Source organism: Leopardus geoffroyi, chromosome B1 (genome assembly GCF_018350155.1).
Source record: "Leopardus geoffroyi isolate Oge1 chromosome B1, O.geoffroyi_Oge1_pat1.0, whole genome shotgun sequence".
Classification (NCBI taxonomy): domain Eukaryota; kingdom Metazoa; phylum Chordata; class Mammalia; order Carnivora; family Felidae; genus Leopardus; species Leopardus geoffroyi.
Genome location: NC_059327.1, coordinates 43437959 through 43458276, shown reverse-complemented (window position 1 = coordinate 43458276; position 20318 = coordinate 43437959). Strand labels below are relative to the sequence as shown.

Sequence of the window (20318 nt, the reverse complement as noted above, 5' to 3'; positions counted from 1 at the left end):
TTGGCTTTGTGCCATACTGTGCCTAATGTATTTGTTAGCCCTGGCTCCTGAGGGCATCTTCTTAGAAACTCTAGGGTACTGCAGAAGATGGTTTGTAAATCACTCTGGTCAATAATATGTTTGTTAAAATATATATTTATCCAAGTGAAAAAAAATATGTGAAATATCATGGTGTGAATTATTCCTGTTTTAAAAATATATGAACATGTGAAAAAAGACTGGATGTATGCCAAGATGTTTAGCTGGCTCTGATTATTGGCAGTAGTCTTTCAGGTCATTTTTATATTTTTTCTGATGGTTTTTCTTTGTCTTTTGAATGATTTTGCTCTGAGCTGATAAATAATTTTTTAGTTAGGAAATAAAGCAATATTATTTAATAGAAGTATTCTAGAAAAAGTATAGGTACCAGTCTATTACAAATATTAATATTAAAAGCATTGACCATTTAAGAGGTTGCTATTTGCCGGTATTCCCTGGACTTTACTCTCGAGAACTGATAATATATGCTTGAAATATTATATGTTGATTTTATTGTGGATTTATTTATTTTAAAAACTTTTCACTGAATGATCATATTTTGTATAGATCTGAGTGGATTGTGCTGACTTTGTTTTCCCATTATTACTGGTGCCCTAATAGTTTCACACTTGTTTAGCATTCTAATAGAGACTTTAGGATATATGGAGTAGTTGTCAGTTGTTGCCCTTGCCTTTTGGGAGGTTGCATGATTGTGTAGTGAGTCATTATGTGAATTTATACACAGTCTATTGATCTTGTAGAAGTAATTTTATTTGTTAGTGTAGTAAGTTAAAATTACCCAGGGTAAAAAGAGAAAAAGTCTTGTTTGTAATTTACTTCCCTTCTATGACAGAGCTATAGCTTGTAGACATAAGTATGGGATAACTATAAATATTCCACTGCTAATAGATGTTCACCTCTTGAGCTTCTGTTTTCACTATTGACCTTTTGTATATGAAACAGATACATATTATGCTTACAGGGTTGAAATGGGAGCTGGCTTAAGCATGGTCTTAAGGCAAAGCAAAATATTAAAGAGACAGTTTGGGACTGGGTGCAAGATTTGCAAGGAATGTCATTTTGGGATATCATTGCTTGTAGGGTTAGTGTAGAAACACTTTAGGAATATTAGGATAAAATTGAGTCTGTAGCAAACATAGACCCTTTGAGTTTGTGGTCTGAGCAACACTTGTGATGGCTTGGTCCAAAAGGACTTCTAATGAGGGAACATTGCTTTCTAGATCTAGGAATATAAAATCTTGGAGAATAAAAGTTTTTGCAACTCCCCAAAAAGAACAATAAGTGAGACCTTTACTACCGAATAAAGGGGAACCTGCTTCTTCTAAGGAAAATGTAAACTATCCCAGACGACATTGCATTCACTTCCACTTTGAACAGAGAAATACTCTGGGAAGGGGCGCCTGGGTGGCGCAGTCGGTTAAGCGTCCGACTTCAGCCAGGTCACGATCTCGCGGTCCGTGAGTTCGAGCCCCGCGTCGGGCTCTGGGCTGATGGCTCAGAGCCTGGAGCCTGTTTCCGATTCTGTGTCTCCCTCTCTCTCTGCCCCTCCCCCGTTCATGCTCTGTCTCTCTCTGTCCCCCAAAAAATAAATAAACGTTGAAAAAAAATAGTAAAAAAAGAAATACTCTGGGAAGAGGGCAGAATGGACATATAATGGAGATGGTGTTGGATTAACTTTGTAAGATCTGGTGGGCACTACTCATTAGATAGGTGACTCTAGCCTATTCCTATTCCTAATTGAAATGGACGTACTTGCTTCCACAGTTGGCGATAAATCTAGATTTATTAATGGTGGTGTTTTCTGTTGTATCTTCTTGTTAATTTTTGTTTTGATTTTTAAAGAAAGCCTGCCCTGCTTTCCAAGTTTACATGTTACTCTGGTCTTTATCTTGGATTCTGGGTGTTTTGTTTTGTTTTAGATGATTGCTTCCTATAAAAGCTATATTCCAGTGTCAGGTTTTTGATCTTTAACAACCCCCATCAGGTTGAGCAAATTCATCTTTTTTTTTAAAGGGTTTCTCATACCTGACTCAGTAGTTTACTAGTAGTAAACCCTTCTAGTTTACTAGACTCCACTGAGCCTGACTTTAGAAAGAGAAACACCAAGGATAACTCTTGCTGGGCCTTCTTGTTCTGATAGAACTCAATGATGTACTTTTTTAGAGAACACTTTTAGGTGCACCTGGGTAGCTCAGTCAGTTGGGTGTCCGACTTCGGCTCAGGTCATGATCTCATGGTTAGTGAGTTCGAGCCCTGCATTGGACTCTGCTGACAGCTTGGAGCCTGGAGTCTGCTTCGGATTCTGTGTGTTCCTCTTTCTCTGCCCTTTGCACACTTGTGCTCTGTCACCCTCTCTCTCTCTCTCTGTCTCTCTCTCTCAAAAATAAACATTGAAAAAAAACTTTAAAAAACACTTTCATTCTCTCTGCCTCTCCCCCTCAAAGTAAAGAAACTTAAAAAAAACCTAGTTTTATTATGAAAAATAAAGTACGTACAGAAAATCTAGCTAAACAAATGTACAGATGAACACATTTTTATAAAGTGAACATTTGTATAACAACCCACATCAAGTCTCTAGCAGCATCCTCAGAAGTTCCTTTTGCAGTTTCCCCCCGACATACCTTCTTCCCTAAAGTTAACCATTATCCTGATTTTTATGGCAATCATTTCTTTGCTTTTCTTTACAGTTTGCCACCTAAGTATGTATTCCTAAACACATTAGTTTTTGCCTGTTTTAAGCTCTAATCATAGAATAGATTAAATAGAGTAAATAAATAGAATTATACAAGTGTGCTTCCGTTGGTGTGGCTTTTTTTAGTTGACATTGTTTGTGATGTTTGTCCATCCTGATACAGGTAACTGCGGTACATTTTCATTTTTGTTGCTTCCATCTTCTTTTGGTTTGAAGGTTGCCTCTCTAGGATTTTAATTCCTCTATACATTTGAGTTACAACTCAAAGAAAGCTTAGAGGTAGGGGTTGTGGAGAGTTGTCCACCATAACTGCTGAAATCAGAGGTGGCTGGAGGAGATGTTTGTGGGCTACAGTGAGTGCTAACTACATACCTCACCAACAATTGGTATTATCTACTTTAAACTTTAGTTAATGAGTTGGGTGTATAGTGGTATATTAATGTGCTTTTACTTTGCATTTCCCTGATTACTAATAAGATTAGATTAGATCACCTGTTTATGGGCTGTTTGGATTTTGTTTTTCAATCTGTCTCCCCCCACCCCAACACACACATTTTGCTGTTGGGTTGAGTTTCTTTATTGATTTTTTAGAAGTTCTTCATAAATTTTTTGGTTATTTTTAGTGAAAAATTAATAATTTTAATGTAGTCATGTATATCAATATATTCCTTTATGACTATTGCTTTTTGTGTCTTACGTAAGAAATTACTCCCTAACTTTGATGTCACAGAGATACTCTTGCGTATTGTCTTCCAGACTCTTATTTCTTTTAATCTTCATATTTAGGTCTGTAATCCACTTAGAATTACTGTTTGTACATTGTATAAGGTAGAGGTCAAGTTTTTTTTCCAGTAGGAATACTTGGTTGAATTGGCACCATGTGTTAAAGAGATATCCCTTTCATTGCTACTTTGTAGTGCCACCTTTGTCATAAATCAAGGGTCCACAAATATGTGTGTGTTTCTGGGCTCTTCTGTTTCATTTGTAAATTAGTCTATATTTGCATCAGTACTACAATTTCCTAAGTTTCACAGCTTTATAATTGGTTCATTAAAGCAAGTTTTCCTACTTTGACCTACTTGTTTGAGAGTGTCTTGGCTATTTGTGCTTCCTCATGTAAATTTTAGAATTAACTTGTCCAATTCCACCAAAAAGTCTTATTTGTCATCTGATTGATATTGTATTAAATCTCTAGATTAGTCTGGTGAAGAATTAAACATATTTTCAATAAGTAGTCTTCAAGTCCATGATCTTTAATTCCTCTTACATTTTTACAGAGATTTAAACTTCTTTTGTTAGTTTATTCCTATACTTTATATTTTTGGATGCTATTGTAGGTGATGTCTCTTTTAAAAGTTAATTTTCTAATTTTTTGTATAAAAGTAAAATTGATTTTGTATATTTGCTTTACATCTAGCATCTCATTGCATTCTTTTTGTTTGTTTGTTTGTTTTTGCATTCTTACATTAGTGCTACACACCTGTAAATTCTTTTGGATTTTTACTTATATAATCATATCATCTGGAAATAATGAAGTTTTGTTTCTACCTTACCAATCCTTATATAACTTTTATTTATTTACTTTTATTACCTGTACAATATTCAAATAGAAATGGTGGTGATGTGCATCTTTGTCTTATTCTTTTTTTATTTTTTTAACAAAATAGTTAACATACAATGTTATATTAGTTTTAGGTATATAATAACATAGTGATTCAACAATTCTATACATTACACAAGTGTAATTACCATCTGTCACCATACAGTAATATCAAAAGGAAAGCTTTAAACATTTTACCATTAAATATAATGCTTGGTAAAGATTTTGCACATACTCTTTCTTTTCTTTTTAAAGCTTTTATTTAAATTCTGGTTAGTTAACATACAGTGTAATATTAGTTTTAGGAGTAGAATTTAGTTCTACTAAATTGCTTACATACAGCACCAGTGTTCATCCTAACAAGTGCCCTCCTTAATACCCATCACCCACTTAACCCATCCCACCACCTATCTGACCTCCAGTAACCCTTAGTTTGTTTTCTATAGTTGAGAGACTGTTTTCTGGTTTGCCTCTCTCCCCCTCCTCTCCCCCCGCCATATTAATCTGTTTTGATTCTTAACACATATGAGTGAAATCATACAGTATATGTCTTTCTCTGGCTGACTTATTTTTCTTAGTGTAATGCTCTCTAGCTCCATCCATGTCATGGCAAATGGCAAGAGTTCATTCCTTTTGATGGCTGAGTAATATTTCATTATACGTGTGTGTGTGTGTGTGTGTGTGTGTGTGTGTGTGTGTGTGTGTATACACACACCACATCTTTATCCATTCATCAGTCAATGGACATTTGTACTCTTTCCATAATTTGGCTATTGTTGATAATGCTGCTATAAACTTTGGAGTGCATGTGTCCTTTCAAATCAGTAGTTTTGTATCCTTTGGGTAAATACTTAGTAGTGCAATTGCTGGATTGTAGGATAGTTCTATTTTTAACTTTTTGAGGAAACTCCATCCTGTTTTCCAGAGTGGTTGCACCATTTACATTCCTACCAACAGTTTAAGAGTGTTCCCCTTTCTCTGCAGCAGATACTCTTTATTGGGTTAAGGACTGTCCTTTCTCCATCAACTTGTCTTTGATCCTTTGTCAAAGGATCCTTTGTGTGGGTTTATGTCTGGACTTGATTCTCTTCCATTGATCCATTTGTCCATTCTTTTGCCAACACCATGCTGTCTTGATTTACTGTAGAGTATTGGTAAATCTTAAAGTCAGAGAGTGTCACTTTTTAAATTTTGTTCTCTTTCAATATTGTGTTAGTTATTGTGGGTCTTTTGTCTTTCCATATAAACTTTAGATCAATTTGTTGATACCCACAAAATAACTGGCTGGGATTTAATGGGGTTGCATTGCGTCTATAGATCAAGTTGGGAAGAATGGACTTCTTTACAATATTGAGTATTCCTGTCCTTGAACATGGGATATCAATCCATTTATGTAGGTCTTTTTGATTTTTTTCCATCAGAGTTTTGTAGTTTTCCTCCGTAGATCTTGTACAGATTTTATTCAACTTATACCTAAGTGTTTGTTTTGTTTTGTTTTTGTTTTTGCTAATGTAAATATTATTGTGCATTTAATTTCAAATTCTGTTGTTTGTTGCTGGTATATAAGAAAGCAGTTGACTTGTATATTCATTTTATTATGTTCCACAACCTTTAATTGCTTTAATTAGTTTGTTTTAATTGCTTATTAGTTTCAGAAATTTTTTTGTTGATTCTTTTGGGTTTTCTACATAGACAATCATATCATTTATGGCAGACAGTTTTATTTCTTCTCAATCTGTATGCCTTCATTTCCTTTTTTTATTGGTTAGACTGTCAGTTTTGTCTGATATTAATTTAGCTTTCCTAGATTTTTTTTCATGTCTGAAGTATATATATTTTTTGTATATCTTTTACTTTGAACTTTGTCTTTATATTTTAGATATATGCTTCTAAACAACATATATTTAGGTTTTACTTTTTAATCCAGCTTGACAATATTTATCTCTCAATTGTATCATTTAATTACATTGCATTATGTTTAATGTGATTAGTAATGTACTGTATTTATTTAAATGTAAATGCAATTGGATATAAGCTACACCATTATTTACATACCACTAAGAAAGAAAAAATGGAGGGGCATCTGGGTGGCTTGGTTGGTTAGATGGCCAACTCTTGAGTTTGGCTCAGGTCATAATCCCAAGGTTGTGGGATTGAGCCCTGTGTGGGGCTCCATGCTTTGTGCATCGGAGCCTGTTTAAGATTCTCTCTCTTTCCCTTTCTCTCTCTTTCTCTCTCTCTCTCTCTCTCTCGCCCCCTCTCCCTCTCCCTCTCCTTCTCCCTCTCCCTCTCCCTCTCCTTCTCCCTCTCCCTCTCCTTCTCCCTCTCCCTCTCCCTCTCCCTCTCTCTCTCCCTCTCTGCCCCTCTGCCCTTTCCCCCTGTTTATGCTCTCTCTCTCTGTTTCAAAAAATAAAAATTCCCTCTACAAAAAGAAATGAAAAATGGTGTCAATTAAATCAATACTTTGTTAGATGAACTTCAATTTCAGAGTATTTTAAATATGTGAAGAATGTGTTTTAGAATTAATGAAATGCAGTATTTGGGTTTAAATCTGCCATCTTATGTGTTTTACTGTCTTACTTTTATGTTCTTTTAAAAAAATTTTTTTTGATGTCTATTTATTTTTGACAGAGAGAGAGAGACAAAGCATTAGTGGGGCAGGGGCAGAGAGAGAGGGAGAGACAGAATCCAAAGCAGGCTCCAGGCTCTGAGCTGTCAGCACAGAGCCTGACACGGGGCTCGAACTCACAGACTGTGAGGTCATGACCTGAGCTGAAGTCGGACGCTCAACCATCTGAGCCACCCAGGCGCCCCTCACTTTTATGTTCTTAAAAAAATCTTCTATTTTGTTTATTTTGAATTGATAATGTGTTTTTATATTCATTATTTTCCCTCTATTAGAATGGAAGTTATATACTTTTTTATTTTGTTTTAGAAGTTATTACAGCACATGTCCATGATTTATGATGGTTAATATTAAATCATATCCTTCCTTACACAGTGCAAGGACTTTAGAGCAGTTTGACTTTATCCACTTCCTGACTTATATATAGATATGTGTCAGACGTGTATTATTACGATTGTTTAATGAACATTGTCATTACTGTTTGTTTGGATTTGCGTACATAGTAATCACTTCCATTACTCTTTGATTCTCTTGCATCTCTGCCTACCATTTAGTATCATATTTTAGTTACCTTGAAAAACCCTTTTAAAATTTCTTTTACTAGTTTGTTTCTTAGTGACCCCCCCCCCCCCGAGGGCGTCTTTATTTCTCTTTCTTTCTTGAGAACATTTTTGTTGAATATAGAATTCTAGATTATCAGTTATTTTCTCTTAGCATATTGGTATTATTCTGTTTTCTTTTGGCCTCCATGTTGCTGTTGATGTCAGCTATTACTAAATGTAATTTTACTGAAGTAGATTTATCTACTTACTTTTGGCTATTTTCATAATTTTCTCTCTCTTTTTTTTAAGGTTCACTAACATTGAAGTTGTGGAAAGAGAAAAAAATATCATGCACACACATTGACACACCCACATATGCATTCATGTCTTGCTTAGGATTTTTTTTTTGAGTTTTAAAGTTGGAAGTTTGATATTTTTCATAAATTGTGATAAATTCTTAGCCATTATGTTTTCCATAACTGCTTCTTCACATATTGCCTCTGTGCATAGTGTTCATGCGTATTTCCTTTCCTTCTTGTGTGGTTCTTGTTCACTGTGTATAAGACCTCACAACATCCTGTCTCCTAAATTTTCTTATATAGTTTTCATCATTTTGTGTTTCTTTCTGGGTAATTCCTTCTCACACCTTTCAATTCACTGAACGTATCTTTATTTGTATTTAGCCTGTTGTGAAATCTATCCATTGAATTCTTAATTTTGTTTATTATGTTTCAGTTGCCAAATTTCTGTCTGGTTCTTTTTCATACCTGCTGTATTACTACTGTGGATTTCATTTCCCTGCTAAAATTTTCAAGCTTGTCATTTTTTTCCTTGGCCATAAGTGGGGTGTTTTGGTTATTGTTTGATAATTCTAGTATCTGGAGACTTTATTGGGTTGTATCTTTTTTTTTCTCATAGTTTCTTTTAATTTGTGTGTGTGTGTGTGTGTGTGTGGTTCTTGGTATTTTGTGTCTTCATGTTATATTTTGGTAATATATTGGTCAATGTGTTTGAACAATTTTCGGTAAGAATAACTTGAGAAGAAGGGTTATATCAAATCTTAAAAAAAATTTTTTTTAATGTTTATTTTTGAAAGAGACAGACAGAGCATGAGTGGGGAATGGGGGGTGTGGTTAGAGAGAGAGGGAGACACGGAATCTGAAGCAGGCTCTGTCAGCACAGAGCCCAACATGGGGCTTGAACCCACAGACCGCGAGATCATAACCTGAGCCGAAGTCGGACGCCCAACCAACTGTGCCACCCAGGCACCCTTCAAGTCTTATTTTGAGAATAGATTTCCCAACTTCTACTTCATATCATGTGTAGTAAAATAAACATTAACTGAATGTTCATTATAAGTTAGGCCTTTTTTTAGATGCAAGTGATAGAGATATTCATTTTTTTTTCCAGATAATTCAGTCATTTGGAGCCAGTTCTGTTTAAAAAGTGGGTAACAAACTGTGTAATATGATTTTTGTTATTATTAAGGTATTTTGAGGTGGGACTGGTAGGATTTTTCTCACATACTGCTCTTAGATTCCTAGAAGTATGAAGTACTCCTCCTGAGAGATACTTTTCTAGAGAAACGGCTTTCTTAACTATGCCCCTCAATGCCACCTACTTCAGAAAGCTTCCACAATAGGGTACTCTTTTAAAAAAATCTAATTAAGTGACATCATTTAGAGCCCTCTTTTAGGACTTCTGCTCTTTTGTTGTGAGGATTAGGATGATGATGGTGGAACTGTGTTCTGATTACTTCAAGGTCACTCATAGAAAGAATGTTCTAAATGATAGTTTCTTTTTGGGGTGTGTGTGTGTCATATTCTGGTAGACTATTTCCATCCTTGTCAGTCACATCCATCTCCTTTTGATGCAGTTTTGGAAAACTTGCTTAGATGTGAAAAAAGAGATGAGGAGATTGATACCCTCGCACCCAGAGGTGATATGTAGAGAATATGAATACTTTAGTTGCTATTCAAGCCAAGTATCAGGAGAAAGATCATCCTTATTACTGTAGGTGCCATCCAGGGATGACTAGGAGAAAAATATCTTCCTTATAGCCCCTAGAGCATTACTGACAAGCAATATGGGGATGTTTGTAACTATCTCCATCAGGTAAAATGCATGAGAAATGCTTATGATTTTGTTAATCCTTTTCAGTACTCTAGTCAGCTTCATTGTGGGGAAAAAGATTTTTTTTTTTAATAGGTTGCTTTAGGATCAAACATTTTAAACATTGTATTTGTGAGAAACTGTGTCCAAACCACTAAGTAGGAGGCGTATTTAAAAAATAACCTGTTTCAAAGTGGTAGGCTTTATGTAGATTAGAATTAGGGACTCAAGTGTAGAAATATACACATGTCTGCAAAATTTTTGTGGCTATTGGCTGATTAATGTATTCTTACAGAAAACGTTGTATGTATACTATGTGGCCGGTGAGGTACTTACCATATAAAGATCAACAATAGGAAATAAAAAGCGGTCACAAATCTGTTTTTTTTTAAGTTTTTATTTATTTTTGAGAGAGAGAGAGAGACAGAGGGAGTGCACAAGTGAGGGAGGGGCACAGAGAGAGAGGGACAGAGGATCTGATGCCAACTCTGTGCACACAACGGAGAGCCCGATGTGGGGCTCAAACTCATGAACCGTGAGATCACGACTTGAGCCAAAGGCAGACGCTTAACCAACTGAGCCACCCAGGTGCCCCTACAAATCTGTTTAAATTGAAGTCTCCTATGGAAACAAAATAAGTAAATGGAAGTTTTCTTTGTTTATCAGATAATTACTAGATACTGCTACTCTTGACATTTTCACCTGATGACTGTTAGACCCAAACTCCTATTGTCCTTCCCCAAACCTGCTCTTGTATCATTTAAGGGCGACGCCTTCCTTGTCGTAGATGAGGACACAAAGTTGGAGTCATCCTTGACTTCTCTCTTTGTATTCACATTCCTCATCTTACGGGCTGTTTGTTCCTTTAAAACATGTAAATAATGCAAATGCTTCTTACAGCTTCCATTGCTGTCATGCTGGTTCATCATCATCTGTTGGGTGATTTTCTGCAAGAGCCTCTTGTTTGTTCTTCCTGCTTAACATAGCAGCCATGGTGATCCTATTAAGACACAAGTCAAATCATGTTACTCCTGTTCACTACTTTCCATTGTATCATCCCCCTAAATTCCTCATTTCACTCATAGTAAAAGGTAAGAGTCTTACAGTGGCTTATTCTCACCTGTGCTGATTGCTTCTCTCATTACTCATGCCCTCATGGACTCACTCCACTCCAGCCCCACGGGCTTCCTTACTGCTTCCTGCCGCCAGGGCTTTTGCGTTTGCTATTCCCTCCTGGTGTGAGGTTCTTTTCCCAGATAAGCAGTTTTGATTTGGTTCTCACGGTGTTTGAAATGCCTGTCCTTTCTCTTAAAAACGACTGTTTCCCCCCAGCCCCTTCCCTCCACCCTGGGGCCTGGGTCACCCCCTTCATCTTCTCACTTTTTCTCCCCCATGACACTTCTCACTTTGTGTGTACTATCCAGTTTACTTATTATGTGTATGGTTTGTCTCACTCACTACAACTCACCTTTATAAAGGTGAGGATTTTTGTCTGCGTTGTTCAGTTTCATCCCTTGCACAAGAGAAGAGTGCCTTGTACATAAGGTTCAGCAAATACTTGTTAAATGAGCGATAGTATACAAAAGGACTCCTCCTCATAATATCCTTAATCAGAGAGTAGTGAGAAAAACAATACAGAAAACAAGCTTTTTTGTTATTGTCAATAGCCTTGTGGCTGATGTTTTCTTTCTATGTGAGTCAATATATTGCCTTTGCTAATTTTTTTGTTATAGACAGTTGACCATTTATGTTCTTTCTCCTTTCTTTGTCTGCTGGTCAGTTTGTTAACCCCACATTCAAAGACTTTTTTTGTCAAATAGTAGTTAATGGTACTGAAATGTCTAGGCAGACTGCTTTCTATTCTCAAGAGCCAAGAGCCAGGACTTTTTACTTCTCTGGAATCTGGGCCAGTTAGCAAAAAAGAGTATAACATGTATATCTAAAACACAAAGTCTCACAGAAAGGATCTGTGTCTTAGATTCCTTGGATGTACAAAAGACCCAGCACAGACAGGGTTTCCTCCTCAATAACTGTAATGCAACACAGTTTTCATTTCTACTGCTACTTTTGGCACAACTGCTCAAACTCATGAAAGAGATTCTTTCAGGGCACCAAATGCCCCTGATAAAATTTTAATGGGACTTGGATTTCTCAAAGATCCTTGGTGTATGTATGGGTGTATTTCTCCATAATCTTCAAGAATGAAAATAGGCAGTAGGAGTATCTGAATATATTTTAGAGTTACTGAGTAAACCAGTAACTAAAAAACCCAACAATTTATAGAATCCATGAAAATTGCATACAATTGTATAAATATCACGTGGGTAGCTCAAGGTGGACCGTTTGTAGAAGCCCATGTAGCCTTCAGAGTATTAACCAGGGTTCTCAGGAGTTAACATAAGGTATTTAAATCTCAAACTGTAGTGGAAATTCTGCACTATTCTGCTGCTCGATGGCTATCATGCACCCTCACTCGAATGCCCATTCCCATTATTTTCGCATAGCTCCCTATAAGTTAGAGTGAGGAGAACAAAATAATGCTATCCTGTAGAGTGAAAAAAGATTGGGGAAATATATAGCTAGTTTCAAATATTTGAGGAACTTTTACTATGGAAGGTAAATAAAACTGAATTTTAGATAGGACTAGATAATTTCTCAGGTCTCTTATGATTTTATATATTAATGTAAATGATATGTTTGGAAGGTATTTTCATGGAGGTCTAATATATTGTCACCAAAATAGTGAATTATTATGTAGTAACTGAAATAATGTACTATATTTATTAGAAATAGATATATAAATTCTCATTTCTATTTTTGGTAGCTCATTTTCTGCCATTTAAAATATTCTCTTCTTGTTGGTTGAGGACATGATTTAAAATTTCAAAATGAATAATCACCATGACATAAGATCTTTTTCTTAATGTTTATTGTAGAGGTTCCAGAAACTTTAGCAGTTGCAGTGCAGAGGACTTTGAGAAGTTAACTTTAAATAAAGGAGGAAACTGCCTTCTTAATATTCCAAAGCCTGATGAAGCCTATAGTGCTCCCTTCTGTGGTAATAAATTGGTGGATCCCGGGGAAGAGTGTGACTGTGGTACTCCAAAGGTCAGTTTAATTTTCGATTTTTGCTTTGTGAAATTACCTTAGGATTTGGAAAAAGATGGAACAGCTTGCTTTGGGCAATGGACATAGGAGTTAGTGAAATTTAGTGGCCAGTGAAGATTCATTTTGCTTGTGGGGATATATTCCTGGGATTGGTCATCTCTTCCTTCCCAGAGCATAACTAATGGTATCATCTGTTTTGGTGTCAAGTAAAGCACCGTGTTTATTCTTGTATTTTTTGCTCGCTTCTACCATATCTGTTATGGTTATTAGGTCATTTATTTACTTTGAAGAGCTAATCAGTTTTTCACTTGGCTCTTTATTTGTCAGCTTTCAGTATTCTGGCACTGCCATTGCAGAAATGTTTATTCAGTTGGATTCATTTTAATACTAAATTGAAGCCAATCCATATTCCATAGTCCTTCAGTAACAAAATCCTTGCTATTTAAATTAGCATTCCCCTTTATTAACCTTCGGTGTTGTGCCTAACGGTCTCTAGCTCTATCAGACCTGTTATCCACACTTAGTGCCATAAGCCCATGCCTGTCTTTATCATTGATTGTTCTGTATCTTAGCCATTCTCTCAAAGTGGCCTGTGTAAGTCGTTTCCTCCTAGGCCTTGCATTAAATTTTGAAGAAATTTGTTAATGGTGTGCAAGATGGTAACTAGGTGTGTAATATGGTGAATATTTTTCATCCTTTCCACTTCTTCTTCTTCTTTTATATCTGACCATATCTGGCTTTTGCCAGATGACTTCATGCTCTGGAAAGACACCGCGTATTTTATGAAGATCTTGGGACAGGCCTTCATTGCACTATTGCTGAATGTCAGGGACTTCTACTAAGTGTTTTACATGGTAAAATCCTCACAATAACCCTAAGAGATTGGTATTTTTCATACTCTCATTTCAAATGAAGAAAATAAGGCCAAAAAGATTATGTTTAATTTCTAAATTAACGTTATACTGTTGGGCTGACCAAGCTCTTCCCCTTTCCAGCCATTCTCAGATCTTTGTTCTTAAAGTGTTAATAGATCTTTTGCTTTCTCCCAACTGTCCACTTCACTACCAAACTTATTGAAATGGTCTATATTTTCTTCTTAAGCTTTCACACTAAAGAATTACTCTTTTTTTAAAAAAAAAATTTTTTTTTTTAACATTTATTTATCCCTGAGACAAAGAGAGACAGAGCATGAACGGGGGAGGGGCAGAGAGAGAGGGAGACATAGAATCGGAAGCAGGCTCCAGGCTCTGAGCCATCTGCCCAGAGCCTGACGCGGGGCTTGAGCTCACGGACCATGAGATTGTGACCTGAGCTGAAGTCGGATGCTCAACTGACTGAGCCACCCAGGCACCCCCAGAATTACTCTTTAAAAAGGAACACCACCTCCCTCTCAAATATCAACAGATTTTTTTCGTGGTACAATAGTTGCAAATATTAAGTTCAAGCAAAATTCTCCTTTCAGACCTTTATTTCCTCCATAATTAAAAAAAAAAATGTTTATTTATTTATTTTTGAGAGAGAGAGAGAGAGAGAGAGAGCCAGCAAATGAGGGGCAGAGACAGATGGAGACAGAATCCCAAGCAGGCTCTGTGCCCATCAGTGCAGAGCCTGATGAGGGGCTCAAACCCACAAAGCATGAGATCATGACCTGAGCTGAAATCAAGATAACTGACTGAGCCGCCCAGACTCCCCTTCCCCATAAATTTTTAAACTTCCTTCTGCATTGGTAATCATTCTTCAATGTTCAGTGTATTTCTTTTTAGACTTTATACATTTATACAAGTATATATATAATGTATATTTGTAAATAGTTTGGCCTATTTTAGGATTTTATTTTTCTTCAGAAATGAAATCAGGCAATATATTGTATGCAGATTTTTTCCCCATTACTGTATCTTAGAGATTTTTCCATGTCATTACCTCATGTAGGCATAATCCTTTAATCTACCCTTTAATCTACTGTAATTAGTATTCCTATAAAGAATGTTCTATGATTTCTTGAACCATAATGGACCATTAATGGACATTTACTTACTGTAATTAATATTTTCCTGTTGCAAACAGTACATCCTTATACGCATCCCATGTGCATATATACAAGTATTTCTCTAAGATAATTACATAAAGGTAGAATTACTGAATTGAAGAGTTATGTGCTTTAAAATTTTATTAGTCGTTATGAAATTTCCTACAAAAAGGCTGTGTCAATTTGCACTTATACCAATGGTGTATCATGGCATTCAGTGCCCTGTATAGTCTTGCCAGCAAAGAATGATAAATTTTTTCTTAATTTTGATGGGTGAAAAGTAAGAAGATATTGTTTCATTTTTTAACCTTTTCATATGTTTGGAGACTATATACATATTTTTTTTCTCCCTAAGAATTACCATTTTACATCCCTTGTCAATTTTTCTGTTGGGTTAGTCATTCTTTGAAATTGATTTTTAGGAACTCATGTATTGTGGGCAAAGTCTTTTGTTTGGTATATGTTTTAATATTTCTCCTCTATAGCTTACCATTTAGCTTTTATTTATTTATTTATTTATTTATTTATTTATTTATTTATTATTTTTTTCAACGTTTATTTATTTTTGGGACAGAGAGAGACAGAGCATGAACGGGGGAGGGGCAGAGAGAGAGGGAGACACAGAATCGGAAACAGGCTCCAGACTCTGAGCCATCAGCCCAGAGCCCGACACGGGGCTCGAACTCACGGACCGCGAGATCGTGACCTGGCTGAAGTCGGACGCTTAACCGACTGCGCCACCCAGGCGCCCCACCATTTAGCTTTTAAAAAATTATTCAACTTTATCTTTTAGGTCAGTTTTAGGGTCACAGAAAAATGGAATGGAAAGTACTGAGAGTCCCCATATACCACTACACACACAGCCCTTCCCTATCCTGCACCCCAGGTACAGTTGTTACAGTTGAGGACTGCACGGACACGTCATTATCACCCAAAGTTTACATTAGGGTTTTTACTTTTTTTTCCCCCCAGTCTGTACTTTTTAGTTATAATTTTTAGTTCATTTCTATTTTGTGTTTTCTTAATTCTTTTCTAGTTTACAATGTTTCTTTTGATTTCCTTTTCTGTTCATTTATTTTTTAAGTTTTTATTTAAATTGCAGTTAGTTAATATTAGTTTAGTTAATTTTAATTAAACTAGTTTAAATTTTAATTAAAGTAACTAGTTTAAATTTTAAACTAGTTAGTTTAGTTAGTTAATATTAGTTTCAGGTTTAAAATGTAGAGATTCAGCACTTTCATACAACACTCTGTGCTCCTCACAGGTGTCCTCCATAATCCCCATCACCTTTATCATCCACCCCCCACCCACCTCCCCTCTGGTAACCATCAGTTTGTTCTCTATAGTAAAGAGTCTGTTTCTTGGTTTGCCTTAGGTTCACTCTTGATATTTAGCTTTTCATATGGTGTATTTTATTAGGTTGAAATTTGAAATTTAAATGAAGGAAGATTTATCAGTTTTTTTCCTTAGGATTTTCTGAAGTTTGTATTTTGACTAGGCTTGTAGTACTCCTATTTCAAGATTATCAGCATAACCCCTCCATAATTTCTTTTAGTATTTTTTAATTGAAAATTTTTCTTTTAGCTTTTTAATTGAAGGGGGCATGTGGAATAAGCTAGGGTATTAACTTTTATCCACTTGTGATCAGTTATTACATAATCATTTAAAATTATACTTTTATCATGAACAAAATTCCTTGCAGTCTATTTCTTCATTCTTTAATCTTTTATGAAGCCATCTGTCTTACACAGTGTTTTTGAAACAATTTAACAGCTTTATTGAAGTGTAATTGAATACAATGTTAAAAAATAAACAAACTTGGTCTTAGATAATGATAAGGCTTTATTCAGAATAAAGACTGTTGTAACAAGGACAGTGCCCTGATCTGAAAAATCTGGAAGCATCTCAAAATCAAATAAGAAAAAGCTTTTCTTTTAAAGGGTCAAGGTGGGGGAAGTAGAGATAAACAGAATCTTTTAAGAGGAAGTTAGATAAGCAAGGGGAAATGAAGAGTCTGATAGTGTTCTTTGTGGTCAGCTGATTTCCAGGAGAAGCTGATAAGGTGGGGGTGCTCCACTTTTTCTGTAGGGACAAGCAGAGCTCAGAGGCCTGTAGGAAAGAGAGAAGCCTTAGTTAAGTTTGGCCAAGATAGAGAGAAGAGTAAGAAACATGCAATTGTGAACACTTGGTCAACAATAGACTGCACATGTTTAAAACATACAGGTTGGTAAGTTTTGACACATGTATACATGTATGAAACTCACCATGATCAAGATATTAAACATGTAATTATCCCAAAAAGTTCTTTGTGACCCTTGGTAATCCTTTCTTCCCACCCCTTCTGTTCCCCTATCCTCAGGCAATCACCTTTCTCCTTTCTGTCATTATACATCAGGGTGCATTTCCTAGAATTTCATAGAATGACTCTTTTTTTTGCCTAGCTCCCTTCTCTCAGCATAATTATTTTGAGATTCATCCATATTGCTACTGTGTCAGTAGCTCATTCCTTATTGTTGTTTATCATTGAGTAGTATGGATATGCCACAGTTGGTTTATCTTTTCATCTGTTCATGTACATTTGGGCTATTTCCAGTCTTGGCTATTAACAGATAAAGCTGCTGTGAACATTCACATACAAGTCTTCATATGGACTTCTGTTTTCACTTCTCTTGGGTAAATACCTAGGAGTGGAGTGACTGAGCCATATGATAGGTGTATAACTTTTCAAGAAAATTTCAAACTGTTTTCCAAAGTGTTTGTACCATTTTACATCCACACTATCACCATGAGAGTTGTCGTTCTTTCACACCCTGGCCAACACTTCATATGGTCAATCTGTTCAGTTGTAGCCATTCTATTAAGGGTGAAGTAGTCCATCACTGAGGTTTTAATTTGCATTTCCTTAGTGACTAGTAATGTTGAAAATGTTTTCATGTGCTTATTTGCCATCTGTATATCTTTTTTGATGATTTGTCTGTTCAGCTTTCTTCCCCATATTGAAAATTGGGTAGTTTTCTTATTTTTGAGGTTTGAGAGTACTTCATATATTCTGGATACAAGTCTTTTATCAGGTAAATGATTTGCAGATATTTTCTCCTAGTCTGTAGCTTATCTTTAATCACCCTAGCTGTGTTTTTTATGGGTTATGTTTTTTTGGTGTTACATTTAAGGAATCTTTGTCTAATCTAAAGTTGCAAAAGTTTTCTCCTACAAGCCTTTTAATTTTAGGTTTTACATTTAGAACTATGATCTATTTCAACTTTATATAATTCTTTTGTATGGTACAAGATTTAAATGATATTTCATTTATTTTTAAATTTTTATTATGAAATAATTATAAACTGACAGAAAGTTGTAAAAACAGTGCAAAGAGCTCCATGTATTTTCACCCAGTTTCCCTCAGAGGTGACATCTTATGTAGCTATTGTGCAATATAAAAATTAGGACACTGACACTGATGCATTAACTAGATTAAAGACTTTATTGAGTTTTCACCATTTTAAATTAAATTAAATTAAATTAAATTAAATTAAATTAAATTTCTTGAGAGAATCTTAAGCCCCTTAAGGAGGGGCTCGAGCTCATGACCGTGAAGATCATGATCTGAGCCAAAATCAAGAGTTGGACATTTAACTGACTGAGACACCAGGCAACCCCAGTTTTCACCATTTTTAACCACATTTGTGTATGTGTGTATTTGTGTAGTTTTATGCAATTTTATCCCATTCATTGATTTCTGTAAACACCACCCCAGTTAACACAGAGAACTGTTCTATCATCATAAAAAATCCTCCTTGCTGCTACCTCTTTGTATCTGTACCTACTCCCAACTCTAGCCTGATCCCTTCTTCCCCTGGCTACCTCTTATCTGTTCTCCATGTGTAGTTTTGCCATTTCAGTAATGTCAAAAAATGGAATCATAAAATATATACTTTTGAGAGTGACTTTTTTCACTAAACATAATGCCTTTGAGGTCAATCTAGATTGTTGTATGTATTAATATTTCATTCCTTTTTATTGCTGAGTATTGTTCCATTGGATGGATTTAACTGTAGAGAACTTAGAATAATGTTTCTGTTGGTCTTTCTACCAGCTGAGAGGTCCTGCCTAGAGTTTGTTTAACATGTTTAACCATGGTTAACCATCTGTTAACTGTAGTATAACCATGCAGAGTTTGTTTAATCATTCACCTTTTAAAGGGCATTTGGGTTTTTTTTTTTAACGTTTTGCTGTTAAAAATAAAGCTGTTATGAATTATGTTCCACTATTTGTCATCAAAGAATTAAAGAAAAATATGTTCTTTGTGATTAAAGAGTAAAATCTTAGAAATTTAAATTATAACCAAATAGAAATTATAGAACTAAAAAATTATAGAACTAAAAACCGATAATGAAAGTTTCACTGGCTAGAGTTAAAAGCAGGCTAATATGTCAGAAGAGAGTCAATGAACATGAAGCTGACCACCCCACCCCCCCCGCCAAAAAAAAAATCCAAACTAAAGAACAAATAGAAAGATTAAAGAAAAATGAGCAGAGTATCAGGGACACTAGGAGATATCAAATAATCTAATGTAACTATTAGTGAAATTTCAGGACACTGAGAATGAGATAAAAAATAAAAGAAATAATGTCTGAAAAATCCCCTAATTTAGGGAAAAATATTGACTTACAATTCCAAAGTGAACCCAAGTCAGAATCATTGCAAAGAAAATTCACTTAGGTATATTGTAATCAAAGTGCTGAGATAAACAGAAAGTAATGAAAGAAGCCAATAGAAAACAGGGGAACAAAGATATGAATGATAGATGATTTTTTTCCCCTGAAGCAATAAGGGCCAGAGATAATAGAACAGTATATTTACTGTTCTAAATGGAAGAAACTGACAACCTAGAGTTCCATACATAGGACACATATTCTTCAAAAATTAAAGAAAGCTTGTTTCCTTGGCTCCCCCTTCTTCTCCTCCTCCTTCTTTCCTCCTCTGTATTGTTATTTCCCCATCCTTCTTCTCTCTCAAACAATTCAGACCTGAACACATTAGCTGAAACATAGAAGAGATGTCTCTGTGGGTGGGAGGTTGTGGGGCATGGGTGGTGGTGCAATGGGGAGCCATGGTGGCTCAAAGTAGGGTGAGACAAGGCAGGCAAGATAAAAAGAATGTCTACATGAGGTGAAGACCTACTCAATAGACAAGTTAGTTCCTGACTATGAAGAGAAATGCATTCACGGATGCTTAATTTTCGGTGATGATTACGCAGACTGTTAGGACTAAATGTTTGTAACCTCCTCCCCCAAATTCATATGTTGAAGCCCTACCCACCAGGGTAGCTGTGTCTGGAGATAGGGCTTTAGGTAAGTAATTAAAGTTAAATGAGATCAAAAGGAGGGGGTCCTGATCTGACAGGGTTAGTGCTTTTTTTTTTTTTTAATGTTTATTTATTTTTGAGAGAGAGAGAGTAAGCCAGCGAGCAGGGGAGGGGCAGAGAGAGGGGAACAGAAGATCCGAAGTGGGCTCTGTGTTGACAGCAGCAAGCCCGGTGCTGGGCTTGAACTCATGAATTGTAAGATGATGAC

At 35.8% G+C, this 20318-nt stretch overlaps 1 protein-coding gene across 2 annotated transcripts in view; it reads left to right on the top strand.

The window, feature by feature from the left end:
- The window catches only part of ADAM9 (ADAM metallopeptidase domain 9), a 151226-nt gene that overhangs the window by 56026 nt on the left and 74882 nt on the right, over positions 1–20318 (top strand). For both annotated transcript variants that reach the window (XR_006707996.1, XM_045459872.1), the window contains exon 12: positions 12548–12719. Coding sequence is in view for 1 of the 2 variants with exons in the window: in XM_045459872.1 (XP_045315828.1) it covers positions 12548–12719 (172 nt within the window). In the remaining variant the exon portion in view is untranslated. The remainder of the gene's footprint in view (positions 1–12547; positions 12720–20318) is intronic.